Source organism: Pteropus vampyrus, unplaced genomic scaffold, assembly GCF_000151845.1.
Source record: "Pteropus vampyrus isolate Shadow unplaced genomic scaffold, Pvam_2.0 Scaffold894, whole genome shotgun sequence".
NCBI classification, from domain to species: domain Eukaryota; kingdom Metazoa; phylum Chordata; class Mammalia; order Chiroptera; family Pteropodidae; genus Pteropus; species Pteropus vampyrus.
The window spans coordinates 164,527-190,031 of NW_011889675.1; the positions used below are offsets into that span (position 1 = coordinate 164,527).

Here is a 25,505-nt window from a genome sequence, read left to right on the forward strand (position 1 = left end):
TCCTTCCTTCCTTCCTTCCTTCCTTCCTTCCTTCCTTCCTTCCTCCCTTCCTTCTTTTAAAAAGCAGAGTACATTCCCTTTCATGCCCAGGTGGAGAAATAGTCCATCAAATACTATGAGCAACCAAGGTGACAAGGAAGCCCAGAAAGAAAATGAAAAATCTCCAGAAAATAAGGTTAAAGATATAGAAATATGAGATTTAAATGACGGAATTCAAGATTGCACTTCTGAAAAAAACTCAACAAGATGCAAGAAAATTCTGACCAACAGTTCAAAGAACTTAGAAAGAAAATCAATGAACAACAAGGAGATTCCAAGTCCAAAGGAACCAAATAGAACTTCTAGATATAAAAAACTCATTAAAAGAAATGAAGAATGAAAGAGCAAGCTGCTGAAATAGAGTAGACCAGATGGAGGAAAGAATTAGTGATATTCAATTCAGAAATCTGGAAATGATGCAAATGGAAGAGACTTGAGAGTGAAAAAAAGATGAAAGAATTCTAAAAGAACCATCTGAAACCATCAGAAAAAGCAAAATAAAAATAATGGGCATACCAGAAGTAGAAGAGAGGGAAAAGGGAACAGAGAGCATGTTCAAACAAATAGTCAACGAGAATTTCCCAAACTTATGGAAAGAATTGGATGCTCAAATTCAAGAAGCAAACAGAATACCTAATTATCTCAACCCAAAAAGGCCCGCTCCAAGACACATTATATTAAAATTGTCAAAAATTAATGACAAAGAAATAATTCTCAAGGCAACCAGGGAAAAGAAGACAGTAACTTATAAAGGAAAACCCATTAGATTATCATCAGACTTTCAACACAAACTTTACAAGCTAGGAGGGAGTGGAACCAAATATTCAAACTATTGGAAGAAATTACCAGCGAAGAAAAATATATCCAGGAAAGCTCTCCTTTAGATGTGAAGGAGAAATTAAAGACTTTTTCAGACATGCAAAAGCTGAGGAAATTTTCCACCACAAGGCCCACATTACAGGAAATACTGAAGGGGGTCGGTCATTCTACCTGAAACAAAAGGACAAAAAATACATAACTGAAAATACATAACATGAGTAAGATGACTAACAGGCAGAAAGAAACAGGAAAGTGCAAGCCTTATTAAGAACAGGGTATTAGAAGCTTAAATATTACATAATGGTTAAAGGTTAAAAAATAAAACTTTATAAAGAGAAGACGACAACAGCTACTCAACCTAGAAATGAACTAACAGTATAAATAGGGATCATTCAAGACAACAAAAACAGAAAAGGGGAGGGAGTAAAGATTCAAATCTGCAATAGGGATAAAAGGCATCCAAATAGAGAATGAAGAAATCAAAATGTCACTTTTTGTAGAAGACATAATTCTTTATATAGAAAATTCTAAAGACGCCAGTAAAAAACTATGAGAAACAATAAACAAATACAGTGAAGTTTAAGTATACAAAATCAATGTAAAAAGATCTATAGCATTCCTATATGTTAACAATGAATTTTCAGAAAAAGAAATTCAAAAAATTCCTTTTGCAATTGCTGTAAAAAGAATAAAATACCTACGTGTAAACCTAATGAACCATATGAAGGACCTATACACTGAAAACTAGAAGACATTATTAAAAAAAAAAATTGAAGAAGACACAAAAAAAGTGGAAAGATATTCCATGTTCATAGATTGGAAGAATCAACATTCTTACAATGACCTTATTACTCAAAGCAATATACCAATTTAAAGCAATCCCCATCAAAATCCCAATGGTATTTAAAAAAAAGTAGAACAGAAAAATCATCAGATTTCTATGGAAAAAACAAAACAAAAAACCAAACAACCAAAGCAATCCTGAGTAAAAAGAACAAGGCCAGAGGTACCACTCTGCCTGACTTCAAATTATACTACAAAGTGACAACAATCAAAACAGCATGGTAGTGGCAGAAAAACAGACACAAAGATCAATGGAACAGAATCGATGACCCAGAAATAAACCTCCATATATATGGGCAAATAATTTCTGACAAAGATATGAAAAACATACAATGAGAAAAGAAAAGCCTCTTCAATAAACGGTGCTGGAAAAATTGGAAAGCTACATGGAAATGAATAAAACTAGACTTCTGTCAACATACACCAAAATTAACTCAAAATGGAATAGAAGACCTGAAACAATAAATTGCATAGAAGAAAACATAAGTATTAAATCATGGACCTAGAACTTAGAGAGGATTTTATTAATTTGAGCTCAAAGGCAAGGGAAGTAAAAGCAAAAATAAATGAGTAGGACTACATCAAACTAAAACACTTCTGCACAGTAAATTGAAAAAAGAATCAACAAGGCAGAGGCAACCATCTGAATAGGAGAATATATTTGCAAACATCTCCGATAAGGGTCTAATATCTAAAATATATAAAGAACTCATACAACGCAACAATAAAAAAATTAACTAATTAAAAAAATAGGCAGAGTACCTGAATACACACTTCTCCCAAGAAGACACATAAATGGCCAACAGACATGAAAAGATGTTCAACTTCACTAGCTATTAGGGAAATGCAAATCAAAATCACAATAAAATATCATCTCACACTTGTTAGAATGGCTATCATCAACAGGACTAGTAATAACAAATGTTGGAGAGGATGTGGAGAATAAAGAACCCTCATACACTGCTGGTGGGACTGCAAATTGGTACAGCGCCATGGAAAACAGTATGGAAGTTCCTCAAAAAACTAAGAATTGAATTACCATATGATAGAGCAATCCCTCTTCTGGGTATTTACCAAAAACCCTAAAAACATTTATCTGCAAAAATTAATGTACCCCAATGTTCATAGCAGCATTATTCACAGGTGGCCAGGACATGGAAGCAACCAAAGTGTCCTATAATAGATTGGATAAAGAATATGTGGTACATATATACAATGGAATATTATTCAGCTATAAGAAAAGATGAAATGTCATTTGTGACAACATGGATGGATCTTAAGATAACCATGCTAAGCAAAATAAGTCGGATAGAAAAAGTTGAAAACCATATGATATCACTCACATGTGTGTTATAAATCTAAAAACAACAAACATATCAGGCTCATGGACACAGATAGTGAATTAGTGGTTACCAGAGAGAAAGGGAGAGGGGGAGGTAGACAGGGCTAAAAGGGGTCAAATATTTGGTGACGGAAGGAAATCTAACTATGAGCAGTGGACACACAATGCAATATATATACAACATACTGTTGAATTGTACGCTTCAAACTTATTAGATTTTGCTGATCAATGTCACCTCAATAATTTTTAATTTAAAAAAAAAAACACTGCCATTTGCGACAAGATGGATGGATCTTGAGATTATCATGCTAAGCAAAATAAGTCAGACAGAAAAAGATAAGAACCATATGATTTCACTCATATGTGGGATATAGAACTAAAAGCAAAAAATGAATATGACAAACAGACTCATGGACACAGACAAACAGTGGTAACCAGTGGGAAGGGAGTGAGGAGAGAGGTAGACAGGGGTAAATGTGGTCGAATATTTGTTGATGGAAATTTAACTTTGAATGGTGAACACACAATGCAATATACATATGACATATCATTGAATTGTATAATTGAAATCTGTTGATTTTATTAACCAATGTCACCCTAATAATTGTAAATAAATAAATAAAATGAATATCAGACAAAATAGGCTTTAAAACAAAGACTATAACACAAGACAAAGAAGGACACAGGAATCCCACTTCTGGGTAATTAGCCAAATAAACCCAAAACACTTTTTCAAAGGGACATGTGTACCAGTGCACCATTATTTACAATAGTCAAGATATGGGGGCAATCTGGGTGTCCATCAATGGATGAATGGATAAAGAAGTGGTACAGATGTACAATGGAATATTACTCAACCATAAAAAAATCTTGCCACCGCAACAACACAGACCGACTTAGGGAATATTGTGCTGAGTGATGGAACACTGACAGAAAATGATGAATGTCATATAATTTCACTTTTATGTGGAATTTAGAGAACAAGATAAACAAACAGACAAAACAGAAACAAGCTCATAGATATGGACAGCATTTTGACAATTGACAGACTGAGAGGATGGGTGAAGGAGGTAGGGGATTAAGAGTTACAAATTGGTAGCTGTAAAACAGTCATTGGGATGTAGAATATAGCATGGGGAACATAGTCAGTAGTATTATAAAAACTATGCATGGTGTCAGATGGGCACTGTATTTATACAGGTGATGTTATATAAATGTGTAGTCACTGTGTTGTACAACTGAAATATAATATTGTATGCCAATAGAAATTTTAAAAAATAAGTAAAAATGAAGTTCAGCCTCAAAATCAAAAATAAAAAAAAGTTAATAAAATTCTAAAATTGAACTATTGTTGCTCTGAAACACATGGAAATTACGATTAAATTAATAATTATATGATGTTCAGTTTTATTGGAGAAACCAGGCATTAAATAACAAAGAAACCAAAAGATAGATTTCATTTTACTCTGATTGAGACAACTACATGTCAAGTAAATATTTTAAGTAATTATTATTACCCTCTTTTCTCACCTCATCATTTTCATGGCTACTTGAATTCTTCCTTGATGATTTATACTGAAAAATATTTTAAAAACATACTTTATTTTTCCTTGATCATATGAAATCTCTAGTAGTAAATTATATGTGAGGTTTATTCATAATTTGGTATTTTATTAAATTATCTGATGCCAAGTTTAATTATATAACCAGTTTAAATACCTCTACTACTTTCTAATAGCTAACACAAACAGTACCTTCTAAGTACTTTACATATATCAAGTAACATTTCCTCCTTAAATCAATCCATTTTCCATTCAGTTTTACAGTCTGAGGGTTGTCTTAAATCCTTTTTTTAAATCCAGTATATCTAATACATCAATTGTTTTTGTTATCTCAGATTTACTTCTGAATTTTCACAACTATCACAGTATCTTAGGTCCCCATTATCTTACACCTAGTCTGTAATCTCACCATTTAAAAATGTCATCCATTATTAAGAAACCTACTGATTTCAGGTAAAAAAAATACTATATTAAATGTATATATTGACTACATAATAATAATAGTAATGATAACAGCTAAACTTATGCTAGAGCTTACTATCTGGCACTGATTGAAATGTCTTACCTGTCAGGCACTGACTGAAGTGTGTTACATGTATTAACACATTTAATCTTAATAATAACTCTGATGTAAATACTATTATCTTCATTTTACACTGAGGCGTAGAGGTAATATGGTCAATATAAAAAAAATGCTAGTATGTGAAAAAGTGCTTCTTAGAATCAAAAAATATACAGTATGACAACAAGCAGAGTTCTTCTGATTTCTCACCACAAATAATCCTGCAAATCAGTGGCAGAGTAATCTCAAAACAATACTTGCAAATCATGACTCTCTTGTTGAAAAACAAATAACTTTTGGATTATATCCAAATTTGCCTGGCATTCAAGATTCTATTTAACAGCCTCCTTTACTTATGCAGCTTTATCTTCCATAACTCTTGGAAAAACAAATTACCTATCTGATAGCTCAACCACAAATTAGAGGCTGAGATTTAAGACAACTATCATTAATCTACAAGGGTGCTCTTTCCAGCTGATCCCAAACATAGTCTCGATATGCTTTCAATCCAGTGTATAAGCCACTGAATGGAATTGGCATGTGTGAATAACCTATTTGCTATGCTCGCTTATGTTACTTATTCTTGGTTCTACTCTACTTCAACAAGAGTGACATTTGGACAGCAGACACTAGGACTCCAAGATGGCATCAGTTATATCAGCAAAGGAGAAGAAACTCATGGATGTCAAAATAGAGAAGCTGCCAAGCTAGAAACTAATGTGGGATTTTACCCCTAAAGGCACTGTTGAGCATTTCTAAGAGGTTATTATCAATCGGTATTTCTTTCTTATTACAAAAAGTATGTAATAAGAAAGAGAGCATTGCTGGAGTTTCCATAATGCTTTAAAACTACTGTCTTTCTTACAAGTAAATAAACAGTGAAGCAGCTATGCAAGTACCATTTAAGAGGGCCCAGTGTGGAGGGCACAGTCTGCATTCCTGATCATGACTTTCTTTGCCTGGCAGCTCTGATCTTTGCTAAATCCTTTCATGTCCTAATTGAGAATTAACATCTAATAAAATATGACTGGTACAAAAACCACCAAAACAAAACAAAGACAACTGAGTGAATGATAAGCTAATATTTATTAAGTGCATACTCTGTGGCAAGTGCTGTCTAAGCACTTTACATTATATCATTCCATACTTTTAACAATCCTGTAAAGATACTATTAGAGTCCTTTGAAAATTTAAAAAAAATATATATATATATGCTCAGCAATGTTAGGTAACTTGTCAAAGTTGCACAGTTAGTAGATATACCAAGTTAGAACTAGAATCCAAGTCGTTTGATTCTAGAAACCCAGGTTCTTAACCATTATGCTATTCTCCCATCTTTAAATCCTGAATAATTAGTAGGTATTTGCCAGAAATTAAAGAACTGGCATTCCCCCCAAAAAAGGAAATATAAAAGAATGGAAAAGTTCGGCTTATGCAGAAAACAAAGAGTAATATGGCTAGTGAGGAGAGTAAATTGTGGCAAGTAATAAAAGTTAGAGAAGTAAGTAAATATGGCCAATGAAGTTTTTAAGATACCCAAACTTTGTTATTAATAATGGAAAGCTAATAAAGAAATTTAGGTCAGGGATCTCTCCGAAAGCTGTGAAGCTACAGAAAGGGAGATGATTAAGAAGGTATTACAGTCAACTGTACTTTAATTTTAAAAATATGTCATTGCAATTGCCCAGACAAGAAATAAATGAGGGCTCCAACAAAAGCCAGGGTAGTAGAGATGGAAAAGAGGTGAATTGGAGAAAGGATGTTTAATTAACATCCTGGTAACAATTACGTGAGGGAAAAGAGAGGGAAAGATGAGAAGGACTGAGATATAGAGCTTAGACAATAGAGCAGATATCACTACCACTAACAAAAATAAAGAACAGAATAGAGGAGCAAGTTCCATGGTGGAGGATGGCAGAAAGGGGAGACATATTGAATGTGCAATATATGTAGGGCATCTAGACAAACAGAAATACAGGTCTGGAGACCAGAAAAAAAGTTATGGGATGTAAATTCAGACCCAGATCAATAAAAGAGACATCTGGAGTAATAAAAGCTTCAGACAGAGTGTTTAGAGTAATAAAACGAGGATGAGCAAGCACAAGAAAAGTTAGATGAGAACATCAAAAAGAAAACAGAAGAATATGGGAAGAAAAATATGAGGCATAAACTAAGAAAGTAGTTTCAAGAAGAAAGATGTGGGCCTTTCGAGACACGCTTCTCTTGTGGAAGTGTATTTTCTCTTCTAATAAATTTTTCCTTTTCTACTAGAAAGGAAGGAAGGAAGGAAGGGAGGGAGGGAGGGAGGGAGGGAGGAAGGAAGGAAGGAAGGAAGCAGTGAGGAAGGGAGGAGGGAGGGAGGGAGAGAGAGAGAGAGAGAGAGAGAGAGAGAGAGAGAGAGAGAGAGAAAGAAAAAGAAAAAAGAAAAAGAAAAAGAAAGAAAAAGATGTGTCATCACTGTCATCTCCTAAACTAGATTTTGTCATTAGTAGGTATATGTGAAGCTCTAGTGAGGGGCTATTTCAATGAAGAAATGGAGGTGAAAGCCAGACCGCACTGTAAGGAGTGATGAGAAATTAGATACCTAGAAATGGAAAGCTTGGCCCTAAAAGAAAGCAAAGAGATAAGGCAACAGCTGAAAAAGGAATCAGGGATAATGGTAGGGGTCTGAGAACATTTATAAGATGGAAGGTAAACAGATAGGACATAGAAGAGTAAGTAGATAATTGATAAAGGAAAGAAACAGGATGATGCAGTCAAGAACTTAGGCAATAAAACTTGTATTATTGTTACTCAATTATTATTTTAATTAAAAAATCCATTATACATGAAAACATAGTTTGTATTACTGCACATTAGATATTACTGTACATATCTAAGACCCAAAACTTAATATATACATAGATTTGAAAATAATTTATAAGTCCAAATTTTTTACAAATTTAACTCAGCTGTTCTCAACTAATATTAGTCTAAATAACTGAAGTTTTATTACACTTAAAATATCACAATAGAGGCCTGTTCAGAAACAGAAAGGCCAGTTCATTTCCGAAGCTTATATTAATTACATAGAAAAGAGAGTAACTGCACAAACTCTGATTCAAAACAAATCAGGTTATTTCACAAGCCCAGTTGGCTTCCTTATTCCAGTACAAAATTAACCATGATCATAAAAAACATATAAAAATAATTTCCTTGGGAGTAAGTCTTTAAATTAAAATATTATACTATAGGGAGACTGGGAAAATGGCGCAGATGGTAGAGGCTTTGTACATCTCCTCTTGTGACCACACCAGAGCTTTGATGGAGACATGGAGCAAACAGCAAGCAGAGTCACCTGGGGTCTGAATAAACATAAGCCCTAAAACTAGAGAGAGAAATAAATAATCTGGCAACAGTAGGAGGTAGGAGGGGATAGAGATGCAAGTCTGACTGGTCCCAAGCTCCTGAGTGGGACAGAAGCAATGGCAACTACAGCCAGCAGGTGCAGACATTCCTCTTAAAGGGGCTGTGTCTGAGACCGGACTTTCGTGGTAACGAACTCGCTCGCTCTGAGCAACAGCATGGGGTTGGCTGCTTGAGGGGTGCCATGGACTTATAGGTGGACACTGAATTGTCGGAGCAAGGGCCAGGAGGTAAGGCTTTCTCCTGGGCAGAAGAGCTGGTGGTACCCATTGTTCCTCTGTTGATCCCTCCCCACTAACAATGTGCGGAGGCAGGTGCAGCCACAGCTGAGACATCCTAAAACTGGATAACAGAGGTCGCTCTGCCCAGAGGATTCCCTGAAACTCTGCCTCCCCCAACTCGTGACCCTACCCAAACCATATCCAGCAGTGTCTGTGGTGTGCCCTGTGCCCCTTGGTGAGCAGCTCCAAGCCCTGCACTGGTGGCACCTGGCCTCGGTTTCTGGTATGGCCTCTTGAGGTAACTATAAGCACGGCATCTGTGGATTGCTTGCTGAATCTTAACAGGTGGCCCTGGAAGGGTAGAGGCTTGGACTAAATTTGGCCTGCAGCTGAACCCCTCCCAGGACTGTGCCACTGGACACCAACTACACAAAACCATGTTAATAAGACCAGGAAACTTAGGAGCTTTGTGTAGTACATGGAAACAGACACAGAAAGCTAGCCGAAATGGGAAGACAAAGAAGCAGAAACTATATGAGAGAACAGAACAGAGATCCAAATATAATGCAGTCAAGTAATCTAACAGATGCAGAATTTAAACACCGGTTATAACAATGCTCAATGAACTTTAGGGAAGTATAGATGAAAATCAGTGAGAACTTTAACAAGGAGATAAAAAAACATAAAAATGGCAGTGGAAATTATAAAAGGGAACCAGTCAGAAATGAAGAACACATTATCTGAGATGAAGAGGGAATCAACAGAGTGGATAAAGAGGATCAAAACACCGATACAGAGGATCAGTTAGCAGAGAACACCCAATCAGAACAGCAACAAGAAAAGAGAATCCAAAAACATGAAGATAATTTAAGGAACCTATGGAACAAAATAAAAAGTAACAACATTTGCATTACAGGGGTGCCAGAATGAGAAGACGGGGAGCAAGAAGTGAAAAACCTATTTGAAGAAATAATGATGGAAAACTTCCCTAACCTAGTTAAGGAAATATACATACAACCTCAGGAAACTCAGACAGTCCTAAAAAACATGAACCCAAAGAGGCCCACACCAAGACACATCATAATTAAAATGCCAGATGTTAAATACAAAGAGAGAATCTTAAAAGCAGCAAGAGAAAAGCAGTTAGTTACCTACAAGGGGCACCTATAAGACTGGCAGCTGATTTCTCAAAAGAAACCTTGCAGGACAGAAGGGCTTGGCACAAAATATTCAATGTGGTGAAAACCCAGAATCTACAACCAAGATTATTTTATCCGGCAAAGCTATCATTTAGTGTCAAAGGACACATAAAGAGCTTCTCAGACAAGAAAAAGCTAAAGGAGTTCATCACCACCAAGCCAGTATTACAGGAAATGTTGGAGAGATTTCTTTGAGAAGAAAAAAATATGTAACAAAAACATGAATAAAGAGTGGCAATAACTACATATCTATCAACAAGTACCTTAAATGAAAAAGAATTAAGTGCTCCAATCAAAAGATAGGGTGGCTGAAAGGATAAGAAAACAAGACCTTTACATAATCTGCCTAGAAAAAACTCACTTTAAATTAAAAGACACACAGACTAAAAGGAAGGGGATGGAAAAAAGATACTGCATGATGGACCTAGAGGATATTGTGCTGAATGGAGTAAGTCAGAGAAAGACAAATGCCACATGATTTCATGTACTTGTGGAATCTAAAGAACAAAATAAACAACAGCAACAAAAGCAAAAACAAACTCATAGATACAGAGAATATTTTGAGGGCTACTAGACGGGAGGGGGCTTGGGGAGGTAGGTGAAAAAGGGCAAAGGGATTAAGAAGTACAAATGGACAGTTACAAAATATTCATGGAGATATAAAGTATAGCATAATGAATACAGTCAACAATACTGTAATATATAGGTAAAAGGGTAGAAGGGCACTAGATTTAGTGGCTTGATCACTTTGTGAGTTATATAGGTCTCTAATCACTATGCTATATGACTGAAACTATTATTGTATAGCAACTATAATTGAAAATAACTCATGGAATTATACACTGTAAATATGAGCAACTAATTGTTTATTATATTTCAATAAAGCTATAAAAAAATGAAAAAATATTATACTTTATTTATGAAATCAGATATGTATTTTACAAGTCATATGTTTAATCACAGCCGTAATGAGATACATTTGAAGAGAATTATATATGGCATTTCAATAAATCAAATAATCTTTAAGATTAACTTGGTTTAGCTATTCTAATACTTTTTAATTTTTCTGGTTTAGAAATCAATTGGCAAACACATTTAGAAATTCATGTGCTATATCATTCTTACAAGAAATTAAAGCTACTAATTTACATTAAATGTAATTTATAAACAAGAGGTTAGATTTTCATATTTTGTTGTATATTTTATTAAAATAATATTAATACACTTCTGTAAAAGATTTTTTAATGAAATAATGCATTTCCTGGAATACCTTTACTTCAAGAATTGTAGTGATTTTATTTTGGCAACAAGGACATAAATTTTATTAACTAGAGTAGTAATCTATACTATAGTGGCCAGGGAATCTAAAGAGTTAATGTAACTCTCCTACAGTGATTTACTTCTCATATAATCTAATTTATCTTTTTGTTCACATAATCTGGCCAATACGTTAAAACATTTTTTACTTAGTTTCAGAGGCTTGCCTAATAAATATACTACTCAAAATTAGTCATGGCAACTAAGCAGCAATAATAGAGCGACACACATACACAAGCATACATACAAACACTTTCAGTAAATATACTGAATAACAACAACATGAATAATTTATCATGAAACACAAAGAAATCCAGTGGCTCAGTCATTTATACTTGTTAGAATAGTTACACAAAAGCTCATAACGCAGCAAAGCTAAAGGAGCCATCCCTGAGTCAGTTCAGTAACAATTTGATATAAATCTCTAGAATAGTATATTTTAATGTTTAATAAACTATAAATCCAGATTAAGTTCAGTAATATATCATTTCAAAAACTCTTTTGATTCTTGGGAGATACATGATTAGGAGAAATTTTCTTTTTGAATGAAAGATATTTCATAGAAATCAATATTTTAATCATGAAAATATCGGCAATTCTGAATAATGGTTTTGACTTAATTTAGAGAGCAGTAGCTCAACTTTATAATTTTTTTTCACATCTTAGGAAAAGATTGTTGACATTCAATTTTTTTCAAGTGTCCTAACACTGACATCTTCTGACTATTGAGGAGAACTACATATCTCCTTAAAACATTTCCCAGTGACTGAAGTTTATCTTTGTACCTACTTTATTAATATCTATTGGATGATGATTATGTAATAGACATTTCAAAGATTATCTCATTTGATCTCTTAGCAACTTATAAAATAGCAGTATTACAGAAGGTACGTTTAAGCCACAAAAATAAAATACTTGTCAACAAATGATGCTATTAAATTAAACTATTTTTTAAAGGGTCACTGAGGCCTCTATTAAGACTTTATTAAGAAGTTCACCTGAGTTATTATAAAATATTTTTAAAAACAATAACACTGCATTGATTTGAAAGTGTTTGTTCATTTGATATTAGGCTATCCACAGTAGGTAAACAGGCAGTATAGCATAGGCTTTGGGTTCAAATCTTGACTCAGCTGCTTAATAGCTATGTGACCTGAAGCATATTACTTCGCCTCCCTGTGCCTTAATTTCCCCATCTGTAAAATAGAAATAATAATAATTGTAATTACTTCATAGGGTTGTTATGAAGATTAAATGAGTTGATATTTGAAAAGTACTTACAGTAGTGCCTGGTTCTTAGTAAGTGCTATGCAAGTGTTTTGAAAAATAGACTTTGTCTATTTTTACTATACTGGTAGATCAAATAAATATTAAAATCTCTTTCATTAGTCAGAAATACTAAATTTTCCCCAAACCATTAGTCACTCATTAAGTTCTACCTATTAACAAATTTTATTTAATGCCTTTGTTCAAGGCCACATAAACTACAAGAGAGGACTTAAAAATAAATGACAGAATGTAAATATAACTGCAAATCTGTAATGGGTTGGGATAAAAAGACTTTCACCATTACTACCCAAGGTTCTTACTTAGAATGCCCTTCCCTTTTTCCTCATGTGTTTTATTTTTTCATTCTCTCTCATATTGATAAGGTAACATAAAGCTCATTTAAAAAGATCTAGTAATTATTTGTTGAAGGATTAAACTTACCACAAATTTACTAAGACATATAATATTTTTGTTTTGGTCATATAATACTACTTCTAAATATACATTATATTCCCATATAAGGAAACAGATCAATGTGCATTAGAACCAACTTCCAGCAAACAGAGAAAAACATGAAAAATATTTTTACTTATTAGTGATATAAACTTCAAATTGCCTATAATTTAGCTTAGAACTAAGTATTCAGATAAAATTATTATTAAATATAAATTAAGCTTTGAGAAGTAGAAAAGGTACACAAGGGCAACAGCTATTCATGGATCAGAAGCTACATTGTTTGCACTGTTCATTAGAGTTGGAATTGCCAATAATGGATTCTGACTAGTACTAAAGATTATTCCAATTTCAATGATTGGCATCTGCAAATATAGCACACCTTAACCAAAAAAGATAATATCACAATATTTACAAATGTCTACACAGTAAAATTTTATTAAAACTATGCTAACTAGAAATTTGGAATAATTCAGATGGTCTGAGCCTTTAGTTTAGTTAAGATAAAAGACCACTTTAAGATATTTACTAATGTAATAAGAAGAAAATAAAGTGGTGGAGAAAACACTTTTAATCTTTTTTTTAGAACCACAAAAGTAGCATTTATTTACACAGAAACAGTTAAAGCTAAATGCAAACGTGTTAACTATTGAAACAAATCCAATAAAAGACTTTTTCTAGGCAATTCTTTTAAAACATTACTACATATTGCTAGCAGTGGACCAAACATTAAACTTTCTTGTAAAGTATTTGATAAATCACAATTCAGAGTGATCTACTCATTTGTAATTATCTAAATTATTGAAATTTTATGGCTATAACTGGATCATATTATCTATACCACATACATGTGGGAAATCAAGATAAATAACACATTCACTATATTTAACTAGAGCTATATTCTACTCTAACACAAAATTGATAAAATTAAAACTAATAACAAAGTAAATTTTACAATTTTAATTAAAGTACCTTGAAATATTCTTTTCTAATCTGTTTGCTCCGTCTCCTTTCTTCAGTCTGCCAGATTATAGGTTGAGATTCTGGCCACTGTTGTTCATCTATTTGATCCTTCTGATTTTCTAAGGGCTGTAATGAAACAATTTCTTTTAACTAAATAAAGGAAAACAAAATATTAAATATAATAGTAATTTAATTTCCTCTTACCTGCCATGTGAGGGGTGATAATGGTGAATTAACTTCATCTGCTGAGACACTAAAAAATTAAAGATGCTTTAATATGTTAAAGTATTTAGAATTACCGTTAGGTATATATTATAAATATTATAAAGTTGTCTATTTTTTTTACCAGAAATCTAAAAAATTTACTTATGCCTGTGCCTTGAACTAAGAACATAAAACTTAAAAGTTGACAAAACTTATTTAAGTCTCCTATCAACTATACTGCTTTAAAAAAAACATCAAAATGGGCTTATTTAATATCACCTTATACATAGGACTACTCTAAGGACTTTTTAGAAGCCAAAAGAAATAAAATACCTATAAACATACAGTAAAAGAATAGACAGGATATTTGTTACATTAAAATCATTACCTAAAACTGAGAAAAAGAAAAAAAAACTAATATTATTAGACAAATTCTGTCTTAATGCCAAAGAGTTTAGGAGAGTAATTCTTTTTTTGCCTATTAAATTAATGATCATGAGCCTCTAACCATCCATTCTGACATGCAGGGGCTGTGGTAGAAATTCTTTTCCTCTAGATTTTTCAGGAGTAAGGTAAAGTGTGTATGCTATTCTTAGGTAGCAAATTTGACCAAGGAGTTCCATTAGAAAAGATACAAAAACAAAATGTCCCCTTGAGCTGGTATTATTCAACATTATTGCGGAACTTCTATACAGTACAGTAATAAAAGAAACAACACTTAAAAATTAGAAAGAAACAAATTTCCAAAATTTATAGAAAACATAATTATACAAGGAAAGTAAAATACGAAAATTTATTATTGTCAAGAGAAATAAGGTTAACGGTTACAGAAAAATATATACAAAAGTTAATAGTTTTCTTAAAAAATTTCTTTATAAAGGTTTTAGAGAGAAACCTGGGACACCTGGTTCATCTGACAAATTTCTAAGGTGATTCGCAAGCACTAAATGACTGTTTAGCATTATTAATTATTCTGGATACTACTTTCATTTTAGGCCAGAATTATGATATAATAAAGTTGTATATGATTGTTATATACAATAAAAGTAGATGAGCATTTAATAATTAAACAAAAAAAGTTAATAGTTTTCCTATACATCAACTATAACAAATTATAAAGAAAAAAAAATTAGAAGAAATCTCATTTATAAAAGGAAAAAAAGTAAAAAATATCTAGGGAAAAACTTACTGGACATTCACAAAGACCTACATAAAAAAACTACAAACGTCTAGTAAGGGAACTGAATGACTGGAAAGTTCTTGGGCAGAAAGACTAAATATTATATGTATAACTTCTCCTTCAAACATATTTTTTAGCTTGTTTTAGAAATCTGATAAAAGAGTTACAAAGTTAATTTGAAAAATGGATAACCAAGAAGACAAAAATTATATAATAAAGGGGAATTTCCCTACTGGGAAATTACATATATTCTATTAAATTACAGAAATAAATTAGTATAACCTCCAGAATCTATAGATTTTTAAGTGGAAGAGAAGTACAGGACCACAAGTAGAACTTATAATAAAAATAAAATTTTAAATCATTGTGGAAATGATGAATTTTGTAACAAAGAGTGTTGAAAACAACCAGTTAACCAACTGTAAAATACTGAAAGAAAAAAGAAAAAGGGAGAGGAGGAGAGGAAGTAAGAAAAGGAAGGAAAGAGGGAGGATGAGAGGAAGAAAAAAACTATACTTCTTACTTCATATCAAATACTAAAATTAATGAACTAAAAGATTTAAATATAAATAAAGGTGAAATCACATAATTACTTGAAAAACATGGGCAGTACTTTTTTAAATGTTGGCATGGAGAGGGCATATGAAAGAAATAAAACTAAATATTGACAAATTACATAAAAATGTAAAAATTAGAATTTATATCTGGCCAAGATAGAGTTAACAGTGACAAGATTTATACTCTGACTGAAAACAATAAAAGAACAGACAAATATATAAAATTATACTTTCTAAGATACTGGATATCAGGCAAAAAAATACATTTATCCCTTAGACATGGTAACAAACAAGGTGAATCCTACAACTGAGTCAGGTTGCTGCAGTAAGAGAGTTTCCAGGCCACAAACCAGAGAGGGGGAACTAAGGCTGGGCCCAGGGGTCTCCTTCAATTGAGGAAACAAAGCTGAGAGCCAGGGAGAAAAAGGGAGATGGAGTTAACAGGAGAAAGTAACAAAAAAAAAAGAAAGAAAGAAAGAAAAAAGAGCAATGCACAAAGAACTTAAGAGTTCTACAGCGGCATCCTTCAAATTTTCAGCTAAGTAATGATCACTGATCATGCATGTGAGGAAACTACTCTAGGCAAAACAATCCCCCGAAAAATTAGAGAGAGTAATATTCAGACTCACGTAAGACTAAGAATAGTACCAGTTCTCACTAGCCAGACTGGAAAACCTCATAGTTCATGGGGCATCAGGCAGAGTACTAAGCAAGGTCTTACTGCAGTAGGTGGGTAAATTTGGTCCTAAACTAACATCTCATTATAATCATCTGTTATGTGATCCCATATAGGAAGTCAAAAAACAAGTCCCCAAAATATCAAATTGTTACCAAATAATTTAACAATATCCCAGAACAAAGTGAGAGGACATTTATATCACAATATCTAGCATCCAAGAAGGTGAAGTTCACAATGTCTGGTATTCAATCAAAAATTCAACCAGGCAATCAATGTTCAAGAAGCTAGAGAGAAAGACTGAACATGTTAAGCACAGACATAATAGATATAAAATAGATAAAAATCAAAGTTTAAGAGACAAAAAGAATATCTGAAATCAAAATAAACTGGATGAGATTAACTACAGATTAGGCATTTCATAACAAATGATTAGTGAACATAAAAACATTGAAAAATAACCAGCAAAAATCAAACACAGAAAGAAAAATACTGAAAAAGAAGGAATAGAATAGCAGTGATCTGTGCGAAATTTCAAGTGGCCTAATAATATATACATAATTAGGGTTTCAGAAGAATAGATCAGGTGACAGAAAAGATATTTGAAGAAATAATGGCCCCAAATTTTCAAATTTCATGAAAACAATAAACCCATAAAGAAACTCCATGAACTCCAAGCAAAAGAAACATGAAGAAAACTATGCCAAGATACATAATAATCAAATTACTTAAAAATAAATGATAATGAGAAAATGTAAAAAGCAGCCAGAGAAAAGACACATTAGGTTCAGTGAAACAAATACTGACAATAGAGTTTGCATTGGAAACAGCACAACCCAAAGGACAATGGAGAAACCTATTTAAAGTACTGAAAGAAAATGAAAATGTTAGCCTAGAATTTTATACTAGCAGACATATCTTTAAAAAATGAAGGCAAAATGACACTTTCAGACATACAAAAGCTGAAAAGACTCAACACTGGCAGACCAGCAGCAAAAGTAAAAAAGTATATTTTTCAGGTAGAAGAGGAATAATCTACATGGAAATATGGACCTACAGAAAGCAATAAAAGGTACTGGAGATGGGAACTAAGGGAGGAAAGATAAATGACATTATTCTGATTAAATATCTTCAAAGAAACTATCAACTGTTTAAAGCAAATATAACAATGTACTGCAGTGTTTATAACATATACAGAAAAGGTGTGGTAACAATACCACAAAGACCAAGAGGGACGAAACAGAAGTATACTGAAGGTTCTTATACTTACTATATATGACAATGCCATAATAGCACTTGAAAGTAAACTGTGGTGAGTTAAATATTATACTTTACACCCTAAAACAACCAGTAACATAACATAACAAAGTTATAGCTAATAGGCCTAGAAAGGAGATAAACATAAATTTAAAAATATAATTTGAAAAATGGCAGAAAAAGAAGACAGCTACAAAGAATAGATAAGACAAAAAAGAAACACATAAGACAGTAATTAAACCCATTAATATCAATAATTACATTAAATACAAACCATCTTAACATTGCAATTAAAAGTCAGATGGTCAGATTTGATTTAAAAAAAGGAAAATGCTATCATCTGCTAAATATAAGAAACCCACTTTCTTCATAAAGATACAAATAGGTTAAAAATAAAAGAATGGAGAAAGATATATTAACATTAAGCAAAAGAAAGCTGGGATGACTATATTAATATCAGAAAAGTAGACTTCAGAGCAAAATTTATTACCAGGATCATAAAGAAGGTCATTTCATAATGTCCTTCTTGGTAAATTTATCAAGATGACATTACAATACTAAACATTTATGTATCTAATAAGAGCTTCAGAATAGATGAAGGGAAAATAATAGAACTTTAAGAGAAAAACAAATGCACAAGTAGTTTTGAACATTTCAGTTATCAGTCTTAATAAATGATAAAGCCAACATTGTACCATGCCCAGGGGATGGTGGGGTGGTGATGATGAACAATGACAAAAAGAAGTATGTATTTAGAATGTCAGATGGTATTAAGTTCTGTAGAGAAAAAAAAAAATTTAAAAAGTTATAGAAAAGGAACAAAAAAGTTGGGGAAGCATGCTCTTTTACATAAATTGTTCAGGGAATCCCTTGCTGATGAAGTGACACTTGAGAAGAAACCTGAAGTCAAGGGAATAAGCCATATGGTTATCTAGGGATGAAAATCTTTCCAGGCGAGGGCAAAATCCTTGAGGGTGGCCAAAATGCCTGATGTGCTGAGATACAACAAGGAGGCCAGTATAGCTGGAGAAGCAATAACCATGAAGAGCAAGGCAAGAAAGGAAGATGGCAGGGAGCTAAATAATGTAGAGGTTTACAAGTCCTTAAAGAACTCTAAGTTTTTATCCTAAATGAGATGGGAAGTCATTAGGGAATTGTGAAGAATGGCATGATGTGACTTACATTTTCAAAATATCGGAGACTTTTTGGAAAACAGAGTAAAGGAAAGTAAGGGTCAAAAAGAGACCTGTTAGGATGATCTTTTGCAATAATTGAAGTAAGAGATGGCTGAGGCTAGGGTGGTAGGTATGGAGGTGGTGGTAAGATGTGATCAGATTCTGGGTATATTCTGAAGGTACAGTCAACAAGATTTGCTAATGAATTAGATTTGGGATGTGAAAGAAAGTAACAAGGATGACTCCGTAGATTCTGAGCTAAGCAACTAAAAAATTAAGTAGACGTTCTCCAGAATGCGGGAAAATGCAGGATAAACAGGTTTAGAGGTACAAGGAGGGAGTTTAAGAGTATGGTTTTAGAAAGTTAAGTTTCATATGCCTGTTATACAGTAGTCCCCTCTTATCTACAGGGATACGTTCCAAGACCCACAGTGGATGCCTAAAACAGCAGATAGTACCAAACCCTATATATGATGTTTTCCTATATATGCATACCTTTTCACTTAAAGGAAAAACTTTACAGCTTTTCTTTGGCATATCCAAACTGCCATCATTACTACTCTTGCACTTTGGGAATATTTCTAAGTAAAATAAGGGTCACTTGAACTCAAACACTGCAATATCACAATAGTTGATTTGATAACCCAGACGACTACTAAGTGACTAAAGAGCAGAGAGCATACACAATGTGGATACACTGGACAAACAAATAAGGGAGAATGGAATGGGACAGCTTAAGATTTCATCACACTACTCAGAACAGCAGATAATTTAAATTTATGAATCGTTTGTTTCTGAAATTTTCCATTTAATATTTTCAGACTGTTGGTGACTGTGGATAACTGAAACTACAAAAAGCAAAACTGCAATAAAGAGGGAGGCTACTGTACATCCAGTGGAAGTGTTGAGTAGACAACAGGTAATACGACTCTACATTGTATATATATGTACACATATACACACATGCTCATGAAAATATTCATGCACACATATATAATAAAAGGTCTAAAGAGAAAAATACCAAAATACTATGACTTATCTCGGGGGAATAAGATAATGAGTGATGTTTACTTAATTTTTTCCTTGTGTTTAAATTTTCCAATTTTTCAACAATAAAGCTATATTACTCTTACAATCAGGAAAAATTTTAAATAATTTTTATTTTGTTTTAAATAAGGAATTGGGTGACTGTTTTTTGTTTCTGTTTTGCTTTTCAATTACAGTTGACATTCAATATTATTTTATATCAGTTTCAGGTGTACAGCAGAGTGGTTAGACATTCTGGGTAATTGTTTTGAAAATGAGTTGAAGTAATAATCCTGTGAAGAAAAGGCCAGGATTAGATATCACAGTTTTCAGGTTGTGGCAGCTGGGGTTTTCTCAAGAGAATGTTAGGAACCTGGGGAAGAAGGAAGATGAGAATGAAAGGAACTGAGAGGGAAGGTAATAACAAACTTTAAGGAGAACAAATATGTAATATAACAGAATCAGTATTCAAAAGGGGAGAGTGGGTTAAATCCAGTTAAATGATTTTGAGATAGATGGATGTTTCTAGACTTGGGTACAAAAAGGCATCTTGAGTTTGAATTCTGAAAGCCAAAGTGAAAAAGGGAAGAAGAAAGGGCAATCTCAGAATAGAGACCAGGATACAGAATACAGATATGTGCAACCATGCTGGAATAGAGAAAGAAGTATTGTACCAAGCTCTAAAAGGTATCAGTGGAAGAGTTCATGAGATTAGGCTCTCGAAGTAGGCAGAAACTCGAGATATTAAGCTTTTAAGCTTTATCCTGAAACTTAGAAAGGACCCTTAGAAGATAATACATGAGAGTTGCATAGTCAGACTTGTGTCTTAAAACTATCACTCTTACATTACTGAAGAACAGAGCTTTAAAGGTAGACAAACTGAAGTAAGGAGATATGTCTGGGGACTGTCCCAGTAATCTAGGTGGAAAAGACAGGGCCTGAACCAACACAAATGCAATAGGAATGAAGAGGTTGAAGCAGATGCAAGTAACGTTAAGAAGCTATAATTTTCTATGATTGGATAGGGAGGGGTGTGTAACAGAGAGGAATGTCTGATGATTCCAAAGTTGCTGACTTGGGTAACTATATAGTGATACATCTACTCAGACATACTATATATAGGACAAAAATAGGTTTTGAGGAAAATAAGTTCAGTTTGGACTGTGAGGTGTCAAGAAAAGACATCAGTGGGATCTGGGGGAATCAAATTGTTCTTGTTACCATGTTAAGACCTGGGGTTCTGGAGCCATACAACTGGGTTTGAATCCTCACTTGTACCACTTACTAGCTGTGTAATCTTGAGCAAGTTAAAATAATTTCTTGAGTCTCGGTCTTCTCATAAAATGGAAATAACAACAATAACAACTTCATAGAGTTATTATGAAGATTAAAGGAAACAATACATCTAAAGCACTCAGAATAGTATGCACATAACAAACATCCAACAAATGTTAATTCTCTCTGTGTGTACTTCTGTACCTAACCCACCCCCTAGCCTTGGACCTTCACACTCCCACAGGAATGACTCAAGAGTTGAGTCTAATGAAAACCTTCAAATCATCAAAAGAATAAACAGAAACTTTCAAGGTCTTCTAGTTCTCTGTAATTAATATATGTGCACTGAGACCATGTATTCATATAGAAGAACTCAGTAAAACACAATTGAAAAGAAATCAAAAAGTAAACTATAGAAAAGAAACACAATCAATGACGAAGAAACACATTATTCCTAGCAGTAATAGTAGTAAAATACATGTTTACTGAATTAGTGAACAAATGATCTTATCATCAAGACAAAATACAGGTATCAGCACAAAAAGAGATCAAATCAGCATTTTGAGATTTGTTTACATCAAAAATATATTTAGCTCATTCTGTAATACATATCCTCTTTAAATTATCTAGTTATATTAAGTCAATATGATTTGTTCAATTAAAGCCCACATATGGGAACAAGTCACATTATAAAATATTAAATATAACAGGTAAGATATTTTTATACCTCTTTTTACATCCCACAGTTTGTTTTGGCTTGTTTCTTGTAACAGAAGTTGAATGATTAAGAATCCTAGAAGTAAATTAACATATTAAGTCCAAAACATATTAAAGAGTATATATAGTATATACATACGATATAAAAGGTCACCATAAAAAATTGTATCTGGTCCATGAAGATCTTTGCTAGAAAATAATATTTAAATATTATTTAGATCAGATGCTCATGAGCACACTGGCTATTATGAAACAATAAAGCTTACCAACTCTTCCACATATCTTCTTTTATAAACCATTTCTCAAGTCTTGGATGTCTTCTAGCCAAGCTATTGCCCTGTGCATTACTAACTTTTGCTGAGACAGTAAGTAAAAAGATGCAGATCGACTGATTTAGTGTGCCCAGCACAGCAAATGATAGGGCTATGCTGATGTAATATATAACCATTTTCCCAAAAGCCAAATAATAAACATTAATTCTAAATGCAAAGCCAATACTGAAGTTTGATTCTTTTTTAAAAAAATATCACAAGTTTATTATTTTTTTAATAATCAAATGAAACTATTCAAATAAAACCAACAAAAGAAAAATAAAGAATGCTTAACCATTGTATGACAAAACTATTTGTCCATAATTTTATGTAATTTAAACATTAATCTCAAAGTCAAAAGTAATGATTATAACATGTTTAAGAGTTTTTACTATTTTCTTACTAACTATAGATATAAATGTAACTATTCTTTTTATTTTAAATTTAGTTTTATAAGGAGTAAAGTATCTGACTTTTATTCAAAATAAAGTCTTCAGATGTCAACTATCAAAAAATAGAGGAGAAAAGAACTTCAAATTAAAGCTACATATTGATAACTAAAATGCATAATGAAATAAATATAACCTGATAATTACAGAAAGATGGGTAACGTAAAGAAACCAATTTTCATTATCGCAGTTTCCTTACCAGTTTGAATCTACTAGAGCCTCACGAGGAGTCACAGAAAGGGCAAAAGACATCAGAGGCAAAGCAGTCTAACTTTGCACCAATTAATTTTGAGATTAATGACATCTTTATTCTTCTTTGTATGGGCACACACTAAAATTCTACCGAATCCACAAATGCAGAAGAATTAATAAAATATCTAAGACTATTAGGAAACAATACATCTTTAAGAGTGACTTAACAAAAGGAGACATAGTGGATTAGATGAAGCAAAAGATCGAATCACCAATTTGGAAGATAAGGTAGCAGAAAACATCCAGTCAGAACAGCAACAAGAAAAAATAATCCAAAAAAGTGAGGATACTTTAAGTGGCCTCTGGGATAACATCAAGCTTAACAACATTCGTGACATCAGGATAACAGGAGAGGAGAGCAAGCAAGTAATTGAAAACCTATTTGAAGAAATAATGATAAAACTTGCCTAACCTGGAAAAGGAAATAGACATACAAGCTCAAGAAGCACATAAAGAGCTTCCCAGAAAAGAAAAAGCTAAAGGAGTTCATTACTGCCAAACCAATGTTACATGAAATGTTAGAGAAACTTCTTTAAGAAGAAAAAGGAAAAAAGATCAAAAATGCGAATAATACAATGGCATAACTATGTATCCATCAACTTTAAATGTAAATGAATTAAATGTTCCAATCAAAAGATAGGGTGGCTAAATGGATAAGAAAAGAAGACTCTTATATCGGCTGCCTACAAGAAACTCACTTCAGATTGAAAGACACAGACTGAAAGTAAAGGGATAAAAAATATATATTTCATAAAAATGGGAAAAGAAAAACCAGCTATGGTAGCAATACTTATGCCAGACAAAACAGATTTTAAAACCAAGGTTATAACAATAGACAAAGAAGGACACAGTAATCTCAATTCTGGGGATCTATCCAAAGAAACCTAAAATATTACTTCGAAGGGGCATGTGAATCCATTTGTTTAATGCAGCATTATTTACAATAGCCAAGATACGGAGGCCATCTGGGTGTCTATCAGTGAATGAATGGATAAAGAAGAGGTGGTACATATATATAATGCAATATTACTGAAATCTTGCCATCTGCAACAACAAGAATGACATAAAGAGTATTGTGCTGAGTGGAGTAACTCAGAGAAGGACAAATGCCATATGACTTCACTTATATGTGAAATCTAAAGAACAAAATAAATGAACAAACAAAACAGAAACAAACTCATAAATACAGAGAACATTTTGATGATTACAAGATTGGAAGGAGTTAGGGGGATGGGAGAAAGGGAGAAGGGATTAAGAAGTACAACTAGGTAGTTACAAAATAGCCATTGCGATGTAAAGTATAGCATAAGGAATATAAATAATATTGTAATAACTATGTATGATGTCAGCTGAGTACTAGATTTATTGAGTTAATCACTTTGTAGATTATGTAGATATCTAATCACTATGTTGTGCACCTGAAACTAATATAATACTATATATGGGCTATAATCGAAAAATAAAAAAAATACATTAATTTTTTAAAAAGTAAAACATGCTCCTTACATTATGACCAGATATCAAACATTTTAATGCATTCAAAAATTAGACAATTATTACAGTAATGGCATTGCATATTAATACTTAATCTAAAAAGATCTTATATTCATATTCACTAACATTTGAAAAAAAGGAGGAAGAGAAACATCAGAGAAAGACAAATTGTTTGGCACATATCTAAAAAATAACAAGTTATTTAAAGAGTAGCTATTACCTATATTAACGGCTCCTATTACCTTTAAATTGGGTGATCTCATCTTCAAGCAATCGATTAACTAGTAACATTATTACTGAATACATACTATATAGAAGGCACAGTTCTAGGTGTTGTTTTGCACTGATTACAATACTAGCACAAAAACAAGACTCATGAAACATTACTAATGTATCTAGGCTAGAAGGAATAATTTGAGTCACAGAGATACATGAAAAACTAATACAACAATAAAACTGAAAATACAGAAACAATATATATAACAATGTTAAAACCTAAAATTTATGCACTGAAATGCTGTTCTTACCACAATTAGAGAAATGGATAAAGTTGTGGGTTCTTGTTAAATCAATATTTTCAACCCATAATGATAAACACAATTCTTTCACCTGCCAGATAGAGGAGATACAAACCACTAAAGCTATAAAGAGTGTGTGGTGGCTTCCTTCAACAAACTTCTTGTTTTTTATTTATTTTTTATAGTGACATTGGATAACAAAATTCAATGTTTCAGATGTACACTTTAACAGTAAGGCATATACACATTTACACTGTGTTCACCTCCCATAATTAGATTTCTTTCTGTCGCCACGTATTTGATCCCCTTTACACAGTTTACCTCCATGTTTGCCCCTCCCCACTATCCTCTGGTAACCACTAGTCTATTGTCCACGTCTAATTGTCCCTGATTGTTTGTCATGTTCATTTGTTGCTTTAA

The 25,505-nt window shown here is 32.8% G+C and overlaps 1 protein-coding gene across 2 annotated transcripts in view; it reads right to left on the reverse strand.

The window, feature by feature from the left end:
* The window catches only part of LRCH2 (leucine rich repeats and calponin homology domain containing 2), a 108,815-nt gene that overhangs the window by 15,665 nt on the left and 67,645 nt on the right, over nt 1-25,505 (reverse strand). For both annotated transcript variants that reach the window (XM_023526453.1, XM_011386071.1), the window contains exons 12-15: nt 22,072-22,137; nt 14,199-14,247; nt 14,004-14,120; nt 4,574-4,618 (exon numbers count right to left, since the gene is read on the reverse strand). In XM_023526453.1, the coding sequence (XP_023382221.1) occupies nt 4,574-4,618; nt 14,004-14,120; nt 14,199-14,247; nt 22,072-22,137 (277 nt within the window). The remainder of the gene's footprint in view (nt 1-4,573; nt 4,619-14,003; nt 14,121-14,198; nt 14,248-22,071; nt 22,138-25,505) is intronic.